General features: G+C 45.7%; 1 protein-coding gene across 1 annotated transcript in view; it reads left to right on the top strand.

The window, feature by feature from the left end:
* rad51b (RAD51 paralog B) overlaps positions 1-22,086 on the top strand; it is a 48,750-nt gene that overhangs the window by 9,879 nt on the left and 16,785 nt on the right. Inside the window, exons 8-9 of the mRNA XM_080024530.1 lie at positions 8,062-8,177; positions 14,217-14,295. Of these exons, the coding sequence (XP_079880656.1) occupies positions 8,062-8,177; positions 14,217-14,295 (195 nt within the window). The remainder of the gene's footprint in view (positions 1-8,061; positions 8,178-14,216; positions 14,296-22,086) is intronic.

Here is a 22,086-nt window from a genome sequence, read left to right as displayed (position 1 = left end):
GACTACTTTTCATATTAAAAATAAATAAATAAAAGCTTAAAGGGTTTTTTTGAGAAATGTAGGTTAAAACAGATCTTGGCTCAATCCACTGAGCCAATGTCAGACGGAAGTAGCTGTTGCTATGGAGACGGGCTGTCAACTACATTCCCCGCTGCAATGCTAATTGCTAACGCTAGGTCGCTTATACAGGCAATAGATACACTGGACCGGTTTTTATGACATAAAAAGCCAAGATATCTGGTGCTTACATGGTCAACTTCCAACCCCGTTATACCTTTCAACATCTGGATGATTGGATCAGGAGATTTGTGCAAATAATAATCAATATTTCACCAATGAGGCCATTAGTACCTCAAGCGTCAGTTGGTACCAAATCCGGACGGACTAGTCGCAGGAAGCAAAAAATGAAATGCATATTTCTTCATTTTGGTTATGCTGATTTAGACCAAAATGACTGCGTAGCTGAGAACCTATACAGAGCAGATGGATGTAGTTAATTTTTTTACATAAATGCATTGTAATTTCACTTGGACTTGAAACGCTGATCTGCCTCATAATCAAATGCCTCTGACAGGACATAAAAGGTCCATGCAGTCTGACCTACTTTCCTGGAGTTTAATTTGGTTTACTTTGGCTTTGTTTTGGTTTGCGTTGCTCAGCTTGGTTTAACATTGTTTTTGCTGTTCTTTGGTTACCTCCGCTTAGCCTAACTCTGTTTTTGCTTCTCTTAGGTTAGCTCCGCTTATGTTGGGTTTGTCCAGTTTAGCTGAATGGATAATTGCCGAAAATGAATGTCAGTCAGAAAACAACACATCTGACAATAATCAGCGGTAATGACTCAGTAGATACAGCTGTGAGAAGGGCTGACGGAGCCAAACGCACACAGGAGTCACATGGAAGGGCTGTAAATCCAGTGTTGAGTTTGTAGAAATTGAGTAGTAAAAAGTTAACTAGATAATTGACTCTTTGTGTGAGGGCTGCAGTTAGGAGCAGCAGGTGGTGTAGAGCGAGGCGTTGGCTGCGATGGGTGTTTGTTTGGCAAAGGCTGCGATGGGGTGTGACGCGTCGCACTGTTCCGACCCCGACGTGTACGTCGTCTTATTGGCCACTGTGGCGCGGAGAAGCACGTTTGTTGAAGTTGTGGTTTACAATAGCCTCATTTTTACCTTTCGAATGATATTGAATGGGGCTCTCCCTGACAAAAAAAAAAAACTGCAGTAATGCATGGTCACATCAAACTGCAATACACAGCGACGATTACTATTATTTTTTATGACTATTTTTATTATTGCATGTTCTTTATGCACTTTTTTTTATACACTTTTTATTTTTTATATAGTTTTCCAGGTGTGTTTTATTTTGAAACCGGTCATTTCCTTCAGAATAAACACAGTTTTATCTTGCTGAGATCATCCTCTCACCCCCATTGATCCTGGCCACTCCCCAACCCTCCTCCAGGATGTGTGACATGTGAGTGTCATGCAACTTGTCGCCGTGTTTTCGATTACTTGGTTCCACGGTTGCTTCTCAGTTCCTATGACCTTTAGGCCCGAAATGAAAGGAAGGGGGGTATGACTAAAGGTGGAGGCATCCCTTAAAAGATGTTAGAACAAACAACGTAAGAACCACCGGAGAACATGTAAACACCCTGAGGCGTTTTCGCACCGAACAGCTCTAGGGACTCCCCGAGGGGAGCAGGGAACTAGATACCTCCGAGGGTTTTCATCTTGTCAGACCGCCCAAAATCGGGAAAAATGCGCAGCGTGCGCAGAATTTATTTCATTCAATTAACGTCGGAAAATAAAATAAAGGAATAAATAAATACGTCTACAATAAAAATTTAGTTTTTATTTTATTGGTTATCTTTGATGACCGCTGAGTTTGCGTGGGCTGGTCCCCACCCAGAGCGATGCGACTCGACCCGGGGCGGACCATCCGAGGTCCGAGGGGCCGGCGAGGGACCGTGGACTTGAAGGTTCCTCTTGTGTCGGTTAGTCCCTGCCCTGCGAGTAGGAGCTAAAAAAGTCCTTCATCACAGCATTCTAAGAACGCTCCTGCATTGCGGACGCAAAAAAAAGGTAGGGCTCCTCCAAAATAACAAATAATAATAAGTTTACGTCTTATGTCGTTTCATGCCACTAGGGGGCGCATAGTCATTCCGTGGCACCTATTTCCAGAGCGAGTTCCTGGAAACCGAAAAAAATCGGCAAAACAACAGTAAAGCGCCGCAGCAATGAGTCCTAAAACCTCGGAAATTTGTTCGCATTTTCAAGCTTCTTGTTCCCTCGTTTCGAAGTCGATGGGCTTTTTGAATGGGTTTTTGGTTGGATGCCTGAAATTAAGTCTGTGGTTAACCCAAGTGTGAGAGATTTTCACGTTTTGCTCCACGACATGAATTAAGTCAGTATATAACCCGGTCGTGAATTTTGAAGCTTTCACATGTGTTAAAAACGGCGGTTGCTAACAAGTGGCTAAATGAGATACAGAGGTTGTCCGGGACATGAAGCGTCATCACACCGAACACGGAAAGTCGTCGACTCCCTCATCCGCCTCCACAGCCTCTAGTTGTGTTTATACTCGTGCTCTTGCAAACTGTTCTAACTCAAACTTTCCAGGCTTTTGTAGAAGAGTGCGCGCGCGAAAAAATCTAATTCCAAGTTGGAAGCCTCGGGGTGGTGATGTTGGAGTCATGCGACCGTGGTATAGTTCCTTCATAGCCTGACGTCGGCTTTTTACTTCTGGTGGTTGCATTTACGCTTCAAAAATCGCAAAAGTGGTGATTATCCTGCTGAACAAAACGTATAATTATCATAAACCTTTGTTTGCCACAGAGCTTATTTTCTGCAATAATCCAAAACCCAGTGGAAAAATCCCATTGGCTTTTGGTCGAGGGAACCGGGGCGAGGCTAACTTCCGGGTTGGCCGACAAAAATACGTCGTCCCTGCGCAACTCTACGGTGGCGGCGAAAGGAGAATGGATGCGACAGCGAGACGAGCGGGCTGTGGCTTTGGTTGATTTAAACCAAAATGGGGAAAATGAGGCTGAAATCCGTCCGCTGCCACGAGTAGGGGGCCGGCCGAGGCGGGGGGATCTTACATTGTAATTCATGGGGTCTTTCATCACTTTTTATTGCGCGGTGGGGTTTCGTGGGACTGTGGGTTCCGAACCTTATGCGAAGTTGCCATTTTCAAGCGCGCAAAGTGAGAGAGCCAATCCCCCGCAGCGCACACCACGGTGGCGGTGCAGGTGCAGGTGTGCTCCTTCTCCCATTTGGGAAAACAGTACCGTGAGTTTTAGATTGTACTTTGAACGTTTTGAATAGGGTATTTCGGAAAACACTGATATTTTAGAATGCTTGAAAAGGCCATTACAACAAAAAGAAAGGTTGTTTTTTTTTGTTGACACGGAGACATCAGTTGTTTGGTTGGCACATTTCAACAACACTGCATTTGACACAGTATTACCCCCAAACATACGGAGAGACCTGCGAACCTGCTTGCGATTTCGAAGTGCGAAATCGAACGCTCATTTGATCGACTTTCGAGACGGGATCGTGACACCCCCTAGCCATGACGCGAGGGCATTTGGACCAGTGGTGACGAGGGGAGCTCTCAGAGCGCGAAAAGAAAGAAAGAAAGAAAGAAAGAAAGAACCCAAAGAGCCCAAATCGCCGTGTCATTTTGTTCTTATCTTGTTCTGAACACGCCTTCTCGGTGAGTGAAAAGAACGATGACTTCCGGGACATGCTACATCGTCAGCGCAGACAAACGTTTACCAGCGTCTTGCCCTCACAATGCATTGTGGGACACGCTTTCCAGCGTAGTGCGCAGTGTTTGCTGGCTACCATATTTTACCGGGTGTAGTATTAGCACATCCAGGTGCTAATTACCCACAGGAGTACAATTGTGGAAGTCTGGATGTTTGGAACATCGATGGAATTGTGTTAAAAAAAAAATAATAATAAAAAACCACTCGGAACAATCGCAGAATCCCTGCACTTATCGACGTTGGCGCCCGAGTCGCGTTCGTATCGAAATTGGAAGCTCCGCTCTGATCCCGCTTCTACTTGGGGGGGCCGTAGCGTGAGACCTGCCTGGATCCCTGCAGACCGCAGACCCTGCAGACAGTCCCCCTCTGTCTGCCAGACTCCCCCCTGCACAGAGGATGCACTGATCCAGGCCTCATGCTGGCGCTGCCGCTGCCGCTGCCGCTGCCGCTGCCGCTGCTGCTGCTGCTGCGTCTCTATACACACTCTGATAAGTGAGACACTGTGTTGCAAACACACACCCACACACACACACACGCACACAGTTACATGCACATCCATGCAACAAACACCCATTCCCCACACAGACTGAAGCAGTTTTCCGTGGCCTCATTCTGCTTGAAGATTAGATAAGAGTTTTATTAATACCCCTCAGGTAAATGTGGATTTCACGGCACCAATTGATGCCTTGAGATTGGTCGATTGTAAAAAGATAAAAACATGATTGATTGGATCATTAAACAAGCCAGGGAAAAGATAGAAAAACAGAAAGTAAGTAACCGTCGTTTTAGAGTGACTACAAAATGATTCTGTGAATCTCTCTTTTTAAAAGAGGGACCTGGCCAAGGAAGCAGCAGGCGACTTCAGAGAACGTAAAACATAACACACAACACCGACAAGGCGGAGCACCTTGCAGCGGGGGGAAAAAACATTATATTGAGGAAGTGGAAATCCAAGAGGTAGAACAATTACAATCTCCTGCTTCATTACCCATCGTTTCAACCGTAGCTTTGAACTTTTTCAAGGAGACAAACTCCTGCAGTTTTAGGGTGTTTTGGAGCTCGTTCAAAGCTGAAGGGCCAGAGAGCGCTGTTCGCACCTTGGGGACCGCCGTTAAAATGCAGCAAGTTTGAGCTATTTGAGATGTTATTTGAACTTTTAGTAAAATAGGTACTGTGGGAGTGGCGTCATGAATAAAAAAAAAATGTGAAAATTGTTTAGTCACAATTATAAAAAGGGCCAACCTGGTCTCAAGCAGCTTGTTACAGTGCTTTCCCGTTTTATTTGCTCTTTGTTTGTTGTTTTAAAAGTAGAAATCTCTTACTTTTTAAATTACTTTTAATAAAAGATAATCATAATAATAAATGCATTTTTTATTTGCTTACTGTCAGTTGTTTATTTGACCCCTGTGAAGCACTTTGCAGCTCTTGTTTTGAAATGAGGATACAATGTTTATCCCTATTTTTGTGAGCCGTGTAACATCGTGATTAGATGCATGGGTGTATTCCACAGTATCGCTCGCACTTTCAGGGTCACACTTAATTCCGATGCTGTGATCTCCCCCTTTGGTGGAAAAGCATAGCTTAAGAGAGGGAGAGCATTATTCAGTGTCCTCTGTAACAAATCTCTCAAAGACACTGTATACAATTCATTGATGCTTCTTTATATGACATGAAATTGGGGATACAGTATGGGGTGGAACATTAGATTTGGATGACTTCCTTTCTAAGAGGCTCTTGTCCTTGTCGTAAACGTACTGGCCGATGGCGTCACCGGGGGGCCTCCAAGTGACCTGGTTTCATCATCGGTCACCTTTTCCTCAAGAGCGCTCTCACTTTTTACATCACATTACATTAAATGTAATCACATTACATTACATATTGTCATTGAGCAGATGCTTTTGTCCAAAGCGTCTTACAATAAGTGCCCTTTTGTCACAGTATCAAATGACTATATATCACAGTCACAGCCAGCTCAACCTTGCATCGGTATAAGTAGCACTAGTAGAGTTGGAGATCTATTTATTGTTAAACGGGAATGTAAAGTGGAAAGAGATCAAAGAGATCTCTTTGTCAATCCCGCATGGGATGGACAAGAGATAGACCTTTCCTACATCCAATCATCTTGCATATCTGAAAAAAAGCAGAATTATACAGTACGTTAAATTTGGGGTTGATTTTTAATCAGCGCCAGAAGTAATCATACTTATATAGTTTGAACAGGCATCCAAGGCCGTATTTCACATAACAAGCACACTAGTCGGATGTCCGAATCATACTTTATTATTATTATATAACTTTATTAGTCCCACAACGGGGAGATTTGCAATTTCTCCGCATTTTACCCATCCTAGTAGCTGACGGATCTAGGAGCAGTGGGCTGCCATATAGAGGCGGCCGGGGAGAAGTTAGGGGGTTAAGCGTCTCGCTCAAAGACACATCAGCACGCTACCAGGAGGAGCCAGGGATCAAACCGGCAATCTTCCGCTTACTGGACGACCTGCTCTACCTGCTGAGCCACTGCCCCCTGTTTCAGTGCTCGGTCTCCTATTTGAATGCTGATTGAACACTGCGCTTTATTCCTTGTGCATGTGCAGGTGGCTTTAGGCTTTCAGTTCCCCATCTGGCTTTTCGGATGGAGCTAGACGATGGAGCTACCCACCTCGGTGCTGTAAAGTACTTTGGTGTAAAGTACTCCCGTCGAAACGCCCTCTCGGCACTCGTCTAGCCCTTCCCTGCGTCCTGCTGTTAAAAGTCAGCCATCCGCCCTGGCTGTGGTCGCACAGGGCATTTCCGTCACATGACTCAACTCGTCCTCCAAAGGAAATGTTTTCAGGAAGCGAGAGTTGCTGATGTGACACTCACGGGGCAGGATCTCTGCTTAACACATGGAAAAACCCAAACCGACACGTCGAGCCAAAGGCCAGTTGGAGGAGGGTGGAGGAGAGCGTTTGGTGTGAAAGCCCAGCAGGGGTGCAGCGGAGGAGGATGGATGAATGGGGTAGGGGGGGCGGTGCAGTTTTTTTAACTATTGGGAAATATGATCATGGTTTTTGGGGTTGCAGAGAAATATAGTTAATTTGTAATTTCAATCAAATCTTTGCTGTGTCGTTTGCGGGTCTCATGGGGCCGTTTTCGAAAGATGATGTAAACACGTGTTGCTAATCAACATTTCGGGGAATTGATTAAGTTTAAGTTGAGATAATGACACGGACTGAAAATCGAATCCCCGTCCAGGAAAATAATAGATTTTCTCCAAGGAAGAGACATCTGTTGTTCCTCCAGAGGAGAGGGCCAAGCGTGAGTGCTCTAGCTCTACTCTACCTCCCTGTACTTTGCAGGGAACTGATGAGGGAATCCACTTCTCCATTTTCTGGAGTCTCATAAATGTAATAATAATGTCACGTCCTGAATACATTCATATCATATTTCCCGTGATATAGTTTCTCATAATTTCATCAAGATATTGACGGAAAAAGAACATGATTTTCCATTGTTTGACTTGTGTCTGTTCCCATGGGCGTCATATCCCGCACCAAATAAAACCATCTAGAGTAAGACCTGCCTCCTTTCGGCCTACCCCACCGGAGGCCCCCTTCAGAGCAGGCGTCGGCCCCGGGGGGCCCTGCGTCCCCTTTGATCTGTTCATGTTTTTGTTTGGCTACTGTAAACCGTACGATGATCTGCGGGCCGTTGCTACCCCTCGCAGCGCAGCGGTGGGTCAGATATAGGGCGGGATACAACGCAAGGGTTAAATGAGTTCACTTGTGACTCTAAAGTCATTTTTCCTTAAAGGCGTGGTTGGATGTCTGTGCACGGCCAACAACGCAGACTGGGACGCTCTGTCAAGATAACAGAACCTGGACCAGTCATATAGACGCTGCCATAATAGCTTACATTACAAAGCACAAGTCGTCATCGAGATCAAATCATGAGATGACATGAGGGTGACCTTGCCTTGCTTTTTCTAATTTAACGTGTCTCATACATTGAGGAAAAAGGGCAAATGTTTTTTGAATATTGAAAGTGATCCAGCATTGAGGGACTCGATCCAGCTGACTCCTGCACACCATGCTGCAATACATAGTGCAATGGGGTAGTAGTCACAGACACACTGTAGGGCACCAATCATCTGCAGTTTAAGAGTCTGACTCCAATCACTTGGGCCGACGCCCAATGATGGCCATATTTGGGTTAAGTGGAAAAAACACCAGTGTTCCTTTACATTTGCTTTGTCATTGGCTGGATCAATAAAGGTTGTGTGCAGAGCTTAAGACTCTTTATCTTTGTCAAAGGATCTTCGTCGTCCGGAGAGGATTCTGGGTTTGTCACTGCTGCCCTTGGGAACACGTGGAGTCACACCGTCAACACGCGCCTCATCGTCCAGTATGCGGACGCTCATCAGAGACAGGTGAGCCATGCTGCCACGTCTCGTTTCGCAGGAAGACGGCAGGTCGGTGGGGCAGGACTGCATCTTTGAAAGCCATCAGGGGTTGATGACCGACCAGCTTTTGGGGAATTTTGATAATAACACTCTCTCACACCATGGGGTTGCTCTGTGGCATAAGCTAGTCCTGACCGATCAAACCACCCCTCTCATGCCTGAGCTGTTTTAAGCATCTTGTATGTTTTCATATTTGTAATAACGTGTTACTTGGGTGGGCATAAAAGATGAAAGCATGTACTGTAAATATTGAAATATTCTGCAGCTATCAGTTGACTTTAGTCTGGGAGAGATGCTCATCGGCTTTGTTTTTGTTATATATTGTTGTTACAGCCATGCAGTCTAATGTTGACAAGAATGTTACTATTCCCAGCAGGGCCTCACTGTCTACATTAATTAAAAATTGCCCAAATGCCCCAGGCTTGACATGAGGCTATTTTCTTTCTGTAATCTTTGGCCAGATGCCAGGTCTTGCAAGCAGAAGTGCCCAAGTATAGCATTTACGTTGCATTTAAATACAATACGGCACATCCCTACCCAGTGCACTCTTCCTTTTCCTCCCCGTCCTTCGTCTTGCATGGCTCCTTGCATGGTTTAGCATGTCCACTAAATTCCACACCAGCTCTTCAAAACTCTCCCTCGGCAAACACGCACACACATACACACGCCTAAAGGAAAATCAGCATCAATGGAAAGCAGTAGTCTGCAACTGCTGCTCCATCATGGCTTCATGGCTGGCCGTGATGGACCACATTGATTCACTGCCACTGCTTATGTCCAACCACAAAACCAGTGTTATTGGGTACAACTCTAGAGTGACGGGCAAGTCTCCACTGTGTCCCCGGAAAAGCCAGAATTCTTGACTGCGTGGTTTCACCAGGGTTCTTGAAACATTTTGGTTGGAAGACGTACTTCCTGAAGATTCTAACCTGATCCAAAAGCTGCTCTGTTGGGCCGAGATCTAGAGACAGGTCATTGGAGGAAACTGAAATAATGGATGTGGAACCATCTTCAGATGTTACATTATGTGAGGGACCGAGCCGTCAGGCACAGGAGCCGCAGGTAGATTTAGGCAAAATGAGGATTAATTGACCAAAAAAATATCATCAACTTAAGAGGGTTGCAAAACAAGCGCAGGGGGAAACTTAAAGAAATTGGCTAAAGTATGAGGAAAAACTAAAAACAAGGTCAAAAGAACTTAAACCGGGGTTAACATAAAGACAACCGGACACACCAAACAGACATGACCAAATGAAACAGGAGGGGACATATAAAGGGACATGGCCAAACCAAAAAGACACCAGAGGGGTGAAGGAAATATCAGAAACAAAAATGATTAACTCTAAATATTATAAAACAAGGAACTAATAACAAAAGTGCACATGTTTAAATAACCGCAAACTAAATACAAAAACACTCATCTATAAAAATATATTATTATTAAAGGAAATACTAAATGAACCACCCCCCCTTGAGGTTGAACTGGATTGACTCCTCCACAGCTCTTTAAGCCCTGCAGCTGTGGGGTTATTGTCCTTCCCAGCAGGGGTAACAAACTTCAGTCCTTAAATAAAACATGTAAGTTGTATGAAACAAAAGCTATGTGTCATTATTATGGGTTTTAACTTTGTTTGTGCATTATGAACGTAGGGTTTAAAAAGATCAACTTTAACAAACATAAGGAAGATAGAAGGCCGGTAAAAAACAAACTGCGTGGGAGCGCCCATCACGCGTGACAATGATTTTCACTTTGCAATGGCAGGATGGATCCATGGATTTGTTTCACTCCATTCTCACCCTTCCATCTGCGTATGGCAGCAGACGCCGAGAATTGTCATTTGCCTCACAGGCAGAGTGAACAAGATGGTGCACGTGACAACGGAGTCATTGAGTGAATTCTGTTTCTGTAAACCTGGCTAAACTGGAATAATGATAAAAAATTGTTTCAACAATTCGACACATTTCAGCGTGACCTTTGACTAGGTCAGATCAAATGAAATCCCAGAGCAGAGTGGGAGCAGTTTTTGCTTTTAAGATAAAAAAAAATAATGTGGATTCATTTCTATTTTGCCAACTAGTCCCTTGCCCTCACCTGCAAAATACTGAAATAAAAAGATTCTTTTGAATCCAGATTCTTGCTTTTTGTCAGTTTCTAGGACTTTTTTTTAAGCATATCCCAGATGTATTACTCTTTTTTTTATGTTTTAGAGGTGTAGGTGATTAGCACTGTAGGGAGGAGTCAGATTTTACACATGTGGACAAGTGTCTGTCTCAGTAATGGCATGGTTTTGTGCCTGTGGTCGTCTGAAACCCCGGGAAGTACAGCTGGATGCTGCACGCCTGTGAAAATCAACTGAGAGTTCATTATTCACACTGGCCTAATTCAACTGGGTTAGCCTAAATAACTGATTATAGACCACAGGTAATCTAATCCACTGTGAAACCGAGCTGGGAGTTTATTTTTAGCTGAAATCAACAAACTGCAGACATCTGTGACTGGTTAACCCCAAGTGGGGATAAATGCTTGAATTAGAGCAGCACCTTCAGAAGGCAAACCTATTAACTGGCACGGGGGCCTGTTTTTCTTAATCTGAGCCCTCCAGACTGCTGGGGTCTGCAGTTTTCTGCCTGGGAATGGATTTATAATAAGTGGAGTAGAGACACTGGTAACGGGTCATCTCCACTACTTGGTTTTTATTTTTTGTTGTTGTTGGGTTTTTTTTAACGCAGCTTTATCCTCAATGTGATCTCTGTCCCAGAAAAAGCAGAATGTTTAAATTGGGAGGAATGCCTGCAACATTCAGACGTTGTGACTTGTACATAAAACAGCGGAATTTTATAAAAAGGATTCAAGATTCAAGATTTTTATTTGTCACATACATATACATACTTCCATACATATATGCAGTGAAATGTAATGAAGGGATGGAGGGATGGAAAAGGAACGGCCAAGCAGAAACAAGGGGCAATAATAATCCAGGGTAACACCGGCATATTCAAGTGGCTTGATGCAACGCTTGGCCGTCCAGGGCCAGATCTGACCGGCCTACACCCGCTGTGTGGCGCTGGGCATGGGTCAGGAACTCTAGAACTAGCAGATATACTGACATGATGATAATTCAGCGATAACGGAGCACCGAGTGGGATTTTGGTGTTGTGTAATATTGTGTTATAGCTTAAATCAAATTTCCTGTGCTCAGCAGTTCCAGCTGAGTCAAAGGAGCAACAAATGCCTCAAACTGCGTCGTCATGATATCCATGTTACTGTTGGTCATTTCTCAACTTATTCTGTGCAGTTAATAGTTAATGGTAAAACCTACATCCTGAGATGCTATTTCACTGCAATATTAGACTTCTTATTTTAGTTTAAATCTAATATTGTGTAAAACGTTGCTGCCAAAATATGGTCGTATTTTCAATATTGAGGCATTCTGTTGATATTGGGATGTTCGACAATTGTAAATATTGGGATATTCTAGTCAGTTAGTCCACAACGGATTCTCACTGGAAATAATGAAAGAGATCCTTGAGGATCTCTTTCATTATTTCATTTTATTTTATATTTGTGAAGGAAATTTCCATGGGTCTCTCTTCTCTCCTACAAAATGAGTTGACAATTACCTCCGTACACGGCGTCGAGAGATAAAGCTCGAAACAACTGCAGATATTTTCCACCAGTTACTCCTCATAGAGCAGGTTCCTGCCTCTGCCGCTTGTTATTTGGATCGTTCGTTTATTTGGGTCGTCCTCAAAGACGGACTCGATGAGTTATGCCTCAGTCTGCGGAATTTACCATGGAGAAAAAAAAAAAAAAAAAACCCCAAGTACCATTAAAATCCCTTGACACATAATAGAGGGGCTTTTGAGGATGGTTCTCCAAAGATTGCGTTCCCAAGAGCCCCTGATATTTCCTGGAAGGAGCTGAGTGTTTGACCCCACGGTGGCTGCGAGTTTTTACACCGCGTGACAAAAGCCGAGGTACTTGAGACGGCTCAATGCGGGCGCTGAGGAGAACCTCTTCAGGTCAAGTGGGGCGTAAAGATAACTTTCTGGTGCGGAACGTCGCTCGATCCGATGATCTGGCTCGAGGAACTGAGCTCGTTCTCCTCGGTTGCTGACAAACCAACATTGAGGCCACTTCCCCCTTCCCCACCCATGCATTCACTTCCTTTTTCTTTATCTTTCCCTTATCCACAGATCCAATTTTATTCATTCCCTGCCTCCTTGTTTTATTTTTTTTTTGCATCTTTTTCTTTCCTTTTCTTTTTTTTTTTTTTTAAACCTTTGCTGTCAGCGTGCTGGGCATACAACACAGAGTATTTGTTCTCCGCATCTAGGACAGAGTTAGTCTACAAGTGGGGTGCAAGTTCTCAACCTGCAATGCAACTCTTTATTCAGTGTTTAATCATCAACAACTGCTGCAGTAACTCTGTCCTGTGGACGACCTGTAGGATGAGCAGAGCACAGCTTTTTATTACACAGAACCATCTGAACATATTTGGGTCTATAAACAACTAATCACTACTCCAAGAGGGAGAGACAAATAAACACAGAACCAAACAACAACATGTACATGGAAAAAGATTAAGCATAGAAACAAATGACAAGTATCAAAAAAACAGAGTTAATTAAGTCCAGGAAAGCTGGAACAGCAATTGGTCACGTGGCCTCTTCCCGTCATAGTTATGGCAGTAAATGAGGGAGGAAAGGAGAGGAATGTAACCAGGAGGCTGCTGGGGTTCGTTCAAAACAGGTGTTGGTGGTGTGCGCGCCTGCGATCAGGCTGGTTGTGCGTGTGTGTGTGTGTGTGTGTGTGTGTGTGTGTGTGTGCGCGTGTGTGTGTGTGTGTGTGTGCGCGTGTGCGCGTGTGTGTGTGCGTGCGTGCGTGCGTGCGTGCGTGCGTGCGTGCGTGTACAGGACATGTCCCAATAGGTTCTGGTGTATAAGGTCGGTATTAGTCATGGCGCCTCCAAGCAGCGGAAAAGGCCCCAAAGCCAGGCAGGGCCCAGAGCAGGTCCCGTGCAACAGACCGATACCCCGCCTGAACGGCCCGAGCGGGCGGAACCCCGATGCCCACCTACGCCCCGCGCAAGAGCAAGGCCCGCCCCGCCCCACCGCCACCGACCAGACGCCCCACCCAGCCGTGAGCCCCGAGTGCCCATCCACGTAGCTGATTGTGCTCAGCGCAGGGCACCGGGATGTTAGCCCCCCCCGCTGACGCCAGCGGGCCGCCAAATATATGGGAAACTCCACCACCCGGGGCACCCGCCGCAGAAGCGTCGCGCAGTGGGAGCAAAGGCTGACAGCCCCCCCCCAACCAACAACCCACAAGCCACAACAACAAGCGGCCCCCCAGGGGCCCCGGAAGGCACCAGGCTGCGCTCTCCGCAGCCTCGCCAGGTCGCAGCACACCAGAAACCACCAGGCGCAAGCCGCCAGTACTCGAGCCCAGCCAGCAGGGGGCCCACCCGGCCGCCCCCTGGCCGACCACGCCCCCACACCAACCCACCAGCGACCCGCCACCCCGGAAAACCCCAGTGCTCAACGTGTGCTGTTGGCAATTGCAGTTAAAATTGCGGGGTGTGGGGGTACGAGTCCTCCAAGCAGGTCGCACCCGAATCACTCGCACCCCTCCTGCCCCGCAGACCCTGGTCTGGTGGAGTGCTGTTCGAAGTAGGATTGGTGTGTGAGTGTATATGTTCTAGGCTTATATGAGTGGAATTTCCGGGACGTACGAGAAGCACATCGGGCCATGAGCGTGACGAGCAAGATCACAGCCGCCCGCCACATCCCCACCCACATAGCTCGCACCCCGCCCGTCCCCAAACCCGGGGCCTATTGTGTGGTGTATGTACTGAGTGTGAGTTTTGGCACTGGGAGAGATAGGCGAAGCGTCTTTACATTCTGTCTGGCCCTTTGTCACATCTGTCTTCCTCTGTCTGCCTGGACCACTCTCCCTAACTCTCCTCTCTCTCTCTCTCTCTCTCCCTCCCTCCTGTCTTTCAGATAGTAATCGCCAAGTCTCCAGTGGCTCCATTTGCTGTGTTGAATTATACTGTTCAGAAGGCGGGCATCTGCCTCAACGGTAGGTCTGTCTTTTTGCATTTTCGCTCATTGGAACGTGCGATTTCCGCACACACTTTCAGACTTTTTAATCTTTAAGACCATACTGTATGAGTCTCCACACAAGCACCCGCCAATTAAAAATCTTGAAAATATTGTTGACATTTTCAAGCTGTTGAATATTGACTTTGATTGAGCTCACCTAAAAAAAAAATCCTCCACCTCATAATGTTAGTTTGAGCCCGTTGCTACGTTCACGTTTGCTCTCCATTAGTCTAGTGTCGGTGAGAATCTGCCTCCTTTGTCATCGGTTTCCAGTGTTGTTTAAACATTGCGTTCAATTAATAACCACATCCCCATTTTCCATTTGGAGAAATATTCAGTGCGCAAGCACGAAGTGAAACTCCCAATGCACCAAAAACTGTTTAAGACTGCTAGTTTTCTCCATGTCACTCTGGGCGGGGGGGGTGTAGAATCATTACTACAGTGAGGAAATGAAGGGAAAAGAAGACTCTGCCCCCGGGCCCAATCTCTCCAGCAGCTGTTTTATTACCTCAGCACTGTTTTGAGGCAGCATTACTCTCCATATGGAAATATCACCTTGGAGCCCTCTCATGGAAAAGGAAAGCCTGTTGAATAATTCCAGGACAGCCGGTGGACTGGAGACAGGAAGTGGACGAAACCGGACCCTCTCGACCCCCACCTGTCTCCATCCGCAGTGTGCGACCAATGAATAATAAGATCTCCGCGGGAGAGATGTGCCGCAAACTCTCTCCCTCTTCCACCGCGGCCCCCAAACCCTCACGTGGAACGGGAATCAAACCTCAAAACTATAGCTGCGTCCGAAACCACGCACAAGCATACTATTTAGAAAGCCGGCACAGTATGTGAGTATTTTTCAATAAGATAGTATGCAAAAAGTACGTGGTGATATATCGTCGTATCCAAACACTGCACAATACACTCGCAAGCGTATCCCACAATGCATCAGGGGACAAAGAGGCCGGTAAAAGTTTCTACACAGCGTCGTCATGGCAACGCGCTGAAAGACGGAGCTATGTTCATTGTTGTACGTCTGAGATGCCATCGATCATAGAGTATGTAGTACACCACTTTGGAAGCAGGGTCAATATTTGTTGTGTTCTTGTGTGTCTGTGGGTTTGTGAGTGTGTGCACTAATGGTTTTGAATTTGGATGTTTGGATTCGGGCCTTGGGGGACAGTGTCAGATGTTTTTAAGGGATTCTGGTGCCATTCTGCATCTTAAACCTGGCTCCCCACTGTTCGTTGTCACTCCTTATTAAAGCGATCAAATGAAATGCATCTGAGAATAAAAAAGTTGTTCGGTTTTACAGTTGAAGAAACAAGGTCAAGTAGGAATCGGCTTCTGACTCACAAAGCCCTTGGTTCGGATCTACCGTATTCACCCGTCAGGAAATCTGGCGCGAGGATCGCAGCCAACACAGGGCCCGGTGCAAGTTTTCCTTTCACAATAAAAAGTTTACAGTCTGTATTCCCTGACTATATTTTGCTTTCATTAAATAGAATAACCCCCGGCTAAACGTCAACATGGATATTTGGAACACGGGAATGGAACATTTGGATGGTTCACACCGCTTGGAGCTGCAGTTGGATAGAGAAGGGAATTAACTGAAGGCTAATTTAATTTGAGGACCGTTCAGCAGAGGAGTAGTTCAACAATTAACAGTTTAATCGTCTTTTTTTTTATTTTTTTGGTTCATTTTATGTAACTATCATAGTATGGGGTTTCCTCCATATAACATCGGTAAGGACCCTGCAGCATGTCGCTGTACGCTGCCCACTGCTCCTGGCCGCCCCTGCAGGAAGGACAAGCCAGGATTGGTTAAAAGACGAGTTTCAAGAACAAGACGAGAACAAGTTTCACCGGTGGCCATTTGTAGCGTGTGCGTGGGCTTGTGTGTGTGTTGGTCCCGTCGCCACATGGGTGCATGTGTCGCGGTGTGTGTGCAAGTAAAGAATCTTCTTCCTATAAGCTTATAAAAGTGTAATAATAATACATGTCTACCGATTGCAGAAGAGTTCTCTATTGACATTGGGCAACGGTACTTTGCCTCAATCCAACAGATGCAAATGAACCGAATTGACGTTTAATAAACGCATATGCATAGAGACCGGGCTGGCATGTCTGCTCAGATTTATCTGTGTTATTACATTCCTTCTGATTGGTCAAGCTGGCTCAGGCTGGATGCCAGTGTTAGGTAACATCTGATTGGTGGAGCTAACTACATGCTCTTGACTCATGGTCCCAGAATGCCAGGCTCCTGCCAAGCACAAGCTACGGCAGTAACAAAAATTGGCGTCAGACCCGACTTTATTATAAAAATTGCTGAAGATATATTGTGTCTGTTTCCCATTTCTGGCCGCGGAGCAAGTTTCCCAGCCCTGCATATTGATGTGCTAAAAGATGGCTGACCCCTGTTCATTTAAGAGGTTTAAATAAACAAATCCATCCCCTGATAAATCACACTTGGTCACGTAAGGTACTGTGAAATGAGAGTAACTAGTCCATTTCTTCAGTTCCTCTCAACAGTTTACTCTTAATTTGTTGCCAAACACTGATAGCAATGAGTTGGTTTTCAACACATAATGGAACACAACCCCGCAACCTTCTTATAAAGCCTCACAAATTTCCCCTCCAAAGTTTTCACATCCTCATCGAGACGGAATGAGGTTTTGAAAACAATCCTCCCTCACGCAGATTTGAATTATGTAAAACAGCGTCGTTTGTTCTGCTTAGAAACCTTGTTCCTTTTTGTAATCTATGAGAATGCCTTGGAAAAACTGGGCCCGGTTCGGAGAAATCTCATCTGCCGCGCGCTGGAGGAAATATCAATGTTTAGAAGACATTTCGATTCCCGACGAGTGTTGAAAAGAATTCTCCGGGTTCACATTTCATTTAATCTGATTCAGGCTTTTTCCAAGCTTCAACACATCGACAAACAGGGACATCAGATCAGAAGCAAACACCGTCATGCTTTTCATTATTTGTCGGGCAAAACCTTTAGACGAATACCTTAACACAATGCTCGCTAACAGACATTTTTGAGACGCACTCAAGTTGTCTCGGTTTTGGGACGCCGTGCTAGAGTTCACAATCTGAGTTCCGACGATCTGAGCCAGCGGACATTGTGCTCTCCCACTCCCATCTCATTAAATGATGTCACCATCTGACCCCGTCCAGTGCACGTTGCTTCAATTAGGAACGCGGCCCCTGCCGCCCCTGTCCGTTTCGTAACTTCCTCTGGTCTGTCTTTGTCCAGCGTGTCCTGGGACTGCGGCTCTGGAAAACACCCTTCGGGAGAATAGGTCACAACAGCTGACAGATGCAACAACGTTTTGAGCTTTTAAGTGGAAATTACAATCTAGAACGATTTTCAATAAGTGCAACAGTAGAATAAGCTGCAATTTGTTTATCAGTTACACATTGGGTAACGTTAGGTTGGGTTAGCATAGGTGTGAAAAGGTCAGAGCCCCATTGCTCTGACATGTGACATTAGAAATATACTATATACTCACTGAGAACTTTATTAGGAACACTATACTAATATTGGGCGGGGCCACCCTTTTCTCTCAAAACAGCCTCAGTTCTTCTTGGCATGGATTCCACGAGATGTTGGAAACGTTGCTTTGAGATTCCTCTCCATGTTGACATGGTTGCATCACGCAATTGCTGAAGATTTGTCAGCTGCACGTTGATGCTGCGAGTCTCCCGTCCCATCACGTCCCAAAGGTGTGGGGTGACTGGGAAGGAAACTGAACAACACTGACCTCATCGTCATGTTCACGAAACCGGTTTGAGACGACGTTTGCTTTGTGACGCGGTGCATCATGGTGCTGGGAGTAGCCGTTACAAGATGGTCCTTGTGGCCGTGAAGGGATGCACATGGTCAGCAACAACACTCAGATGGGCTGTGGCATTCAACCCATGATGGATCGGTGTTAACGGGCCCAAATTGTGGAGAGAGGAAATCCCCCACGCCGTGACATCACCGCCGGCCGCCTGGACCGTTGACACAAGGCAGGTTGGGTCCACGGATTCATGATGTTGGCGTCAAACTCTGACTCTACCATCTGTATGACTCAGCAGAAATGGAGATGAATCAGACCAGGCTACCATTTCCCTGTCTTCAACCGTACAGTTTTGGTGAGCCCGTGACCCCTGCGGCCTCAGCTTTCTGTTCTTGGCTGACGGAAGTGGAACCCGACGTGGTTCTGCTATTGGAGCCCACCCGCCTCCAGGTTCCACGTGTTGTACATTGAGACATGTTGTCCTGCTCACCACAGAGTGGTTATCCGAGTTACCGTATTCCTTCTGTCCGGTCGAACCACTCCGGCCATTCTCCGTTGACCTCCCTCATCAACAAGGCCTTTCCCTCTGCTGAACTGCTGCCCAATGGATGCTTTTTGTTTTTCGCACCATTCTGAGTCAACTCTAGAGACTGTTGTGCGTGAAGAACCCAGGAGATCAGCAGTTTCAGAAAAACTCAAACCATCCCATCTGGCACAAACAGTCATACCACGGTGGAAAATACCGAGATCACATTTTCTCCTCATTCTGACGGTTGATGTGAACATTAAGTGAAGCTGCTGACCCCTATCTGCATGATTTTGTGCATTGCACTGCTGCACACAAGGATTGGCTGATTAGATAACTGCATGAATAAGTAGTTGTGCAGGCGCTTCTAATAAAGTGCCCGGTGAGTTCTAGGTACTCGGAGAGGAAATAGCTAAACTAAATCACCGACCAAACACGTGTTGGTACGGTAATGGATTTTCTCATTCCGATTCCACTGGAAGTCGTTTCATTTCAAATACTGTGACTTATGATATTGCTGCGTGCTGTGATGTCCTATGCGTTGGATTTATTCTTCGAATGCACCCATGATGCATTAGACACAGGAATGCATTTATTTTTGCCCTTTGCATAACTTACTGGTTTAGGATGTTGGCAGTGGTGACGATGATATCATCTTTAACGTTTTATTTTTACTTTCATTGCTCTCAGCTATTGCCACAACACAATACACCAATTACATGCAAATATTTAAAAAGCTCATAAAGGAGGGTGATGCGGGTGTGGCGGACTCTTTTTACCCTATCATTGTACCGTGACAGTCTTGTTGCGGACGGGGGGAGGGGACTTCACAGGCTGTGGCAACATTTTGCGGGCTATTTGTTTGGCTGAATCCTAACGTCCATACCATATGTACATGGTACATATGGTATGGCACAAGGTTGCAGACCAGTGCCGGTCTGCGGCCCGGTAGTTGCAAACCCCTGTTTTAAGGACAGTGGGACCGCCTCCTGGTTATGTTTACCTTTTATCGTTTCATACAAGTAGGAAACTCATGGAAATAAATCAAAATGAAAAACACACTAAAAGACACTAAAGCACACTCAAATAAAGTCTCCTCTCTTCTACTTGCCATTCACTGTAGAGCTAAGTCTGTCCTGTCTCCCCTATGTGCCATGTTCAAATCCGTGGCCAATGTCAGATTTTTGAGTGGGCGCAGCTTAATTGCATTACAAAAATGAGTTCTGCTGTTTAAAAAGAAAGAACTTTTTCTTTTTTTTTTTTTTATCAAATTGCTACATAATTCCCCCCACACATTAATTCACTTGGGTATCTCAACCTAAGAGTGGCTCTGTAGGGATGGTGCCTCAGGCTGTGCCATCAGACACTTGCGCTTTGGACCGGCACAAAGGTGGGTCATACCACACGACATGTCGGCCAAAGTAGACACGCAGCACAAGTCAGGCGTGAAATTCAAAGTATACCAATTACTTTTTGAGGCAGAGACAAAAAATATAAGTACATGCAAACAGTTCACTCAGGTTTGGTGTTTTTATTGTAAATCAACAGGGTCGTTGTAAAGTTCTTGTGAAGTTTACAAATAAAAGGTAACGTTTTTATTGGTGAGCAGTTTCGTTTTTGAGAATCTTGCAATGAGGGAGAATAATTACACATTGTGACTCAGTTCCATAGTTCACTTGGTCCCCTGTAATAAAATGCTGAGCAGGACATAACTTAAACCGCCCTCTCCTGTTTCTGCATGGAATAGGCTGCCAGAACAGATCTCCTTTTCGACGCTTTTGACGGTTTGACCACCGTAATGTTAGCAATTCCTCCTCCACATAGACAAGCTCCAATGTCCCGCGTGCAGCCATGTTTGCTGTTGAGCGTTCTTCGTTTACTACTCCCTGCTTCACAGGGCACTTTCTTTCTATTTTCCCCTGTCGTTTGTGCATATACTACCTGATGGAATGCGGCAAATATAAATGCCATGCGTTCTCTGCGGGAGTGCGCGGTCGTACGCCATCCGTGAAGGACCCAGGGCAAAAGTATAACCAGCCTTTGGCTGCCAAGCTGTGACAAATGCTATTAGTGTGAGTGATGAGTATTTCACTGAGCTTATCAAGTAGACAGCGTCTTTCACCAATGTTTCATAGATCTCGGTCCAGTTGAGAAGGCTCAACAGTGACTTCTGGCTTCCCAGAATTGCCCCCCCCCCTCAATACCCACGCCTGGTATCGAGGGGGCTACCATATTTTGTCCCTACATGCACAGTGATAACCCTTCACTACTGCCGCTGGCACTGCACAGACATGCCCGGTGGCTACCCTCAATCCCTTATTACCACCACCAATACTGTTCAGGCCTGCCCAGTGACTAACACCACTGCCACCGTTGATGCATACTCTGGCGCCAATTTCGCACGGACCTCCTCTGTGGTTACCGTCCCAACTACCACCTACCATTCAACCGGGGGAAATCCAAGCAGAGGATATCCAACAAAGAGACAGCGGTTGCCATCGCCCATCCAGCAGCACACTGCTGTCAGGACAAGGAAGGCTCATGTCGATGCTTGGCACCTTTACTTACACAGAGGGTGCTTGAGACTCTTTTCGAATCCCAATGGTTTACTTGAATAAACAGCCAAAGACCATTGGACTGTTAAGGAAATTGAGTTAGTATTTTGGTAACAGATCACCACGTTTTCATTGACAACAATGTCATGTATTATTTATAGTGTTTCAGATTGATGAAAGTGGCAGCTGCTAATGGCAGCTATTTAACAGTTTTAATGAGGGGATGCTCATTGTTGCTTCTGCCTGCACAAAAGGGGCCATCATTTGTTTGTAAGGATTGATTTAATTGTAGCTATATGCCAGCATGTGGCCATGAAGGTTTGCTGTTGAGAATATACAGTATGCTAAGCTTGTTTTAATAAACTGTATGGACCGCATGTCCACGTCATTAGCGGCAAAGTTTCCCTAAAGTAGGAGGTAAGTTTGTGTGGGTTCTGCTAACCCTCTGAGGTCTGTGACTGATGTGAAGAAAAGCCCTCAGCTCCCGGGAGGCTGAAACCAAAGTGCCACAGGTGCCAAAAAGCACATGAAGAGAGAGGAAAAGGGAGAGAAGATGAAAGAACGCTGGATGGACGGCGAGAGATGAGAGGAGGGAAGGGAGAGGGAGAGGAGAGTACCTTAGCTCGACTGCATGCCTGGGAATTCGCTTATTGTTTTTTGCCTTTGGGATTTATTATGGGTCTGCCTGGAGTGGCCAAGCTGGCAGGACATACGGGGGGGAAAAAGTGCTGTCACCGTTCAGCTGTCTAACTGTATAAGTCTACAGGCACTATCGCAGTTCCTACTGGGCTCCATGTGTTCATCAACTCAGTGGTTCTGGCCCAAGTGCATCATGGGAGTCACGGAAACCCTGGTGTCACACGAAACAGATGATAGTTGAGTTTCCCAGTGCTGGGTTATTT

The sequence above is a fragment of the Zeus faber genome (assembly GCF_960531495.2).
Source record: "Zeus faber genome assembly, chromosome: 2".
Taxonomy (NCBI): Eukaryota; Metazoa; Chordata; class Actinopteri; order Zeiformes; family Zeidae; genus Zeus; species Zeus faber.
The sequence above is the reverse complement of the archived record's forward strand: the minus strand, read 5'-3'. Positions and strand labels throughout refer to the sequence as shown.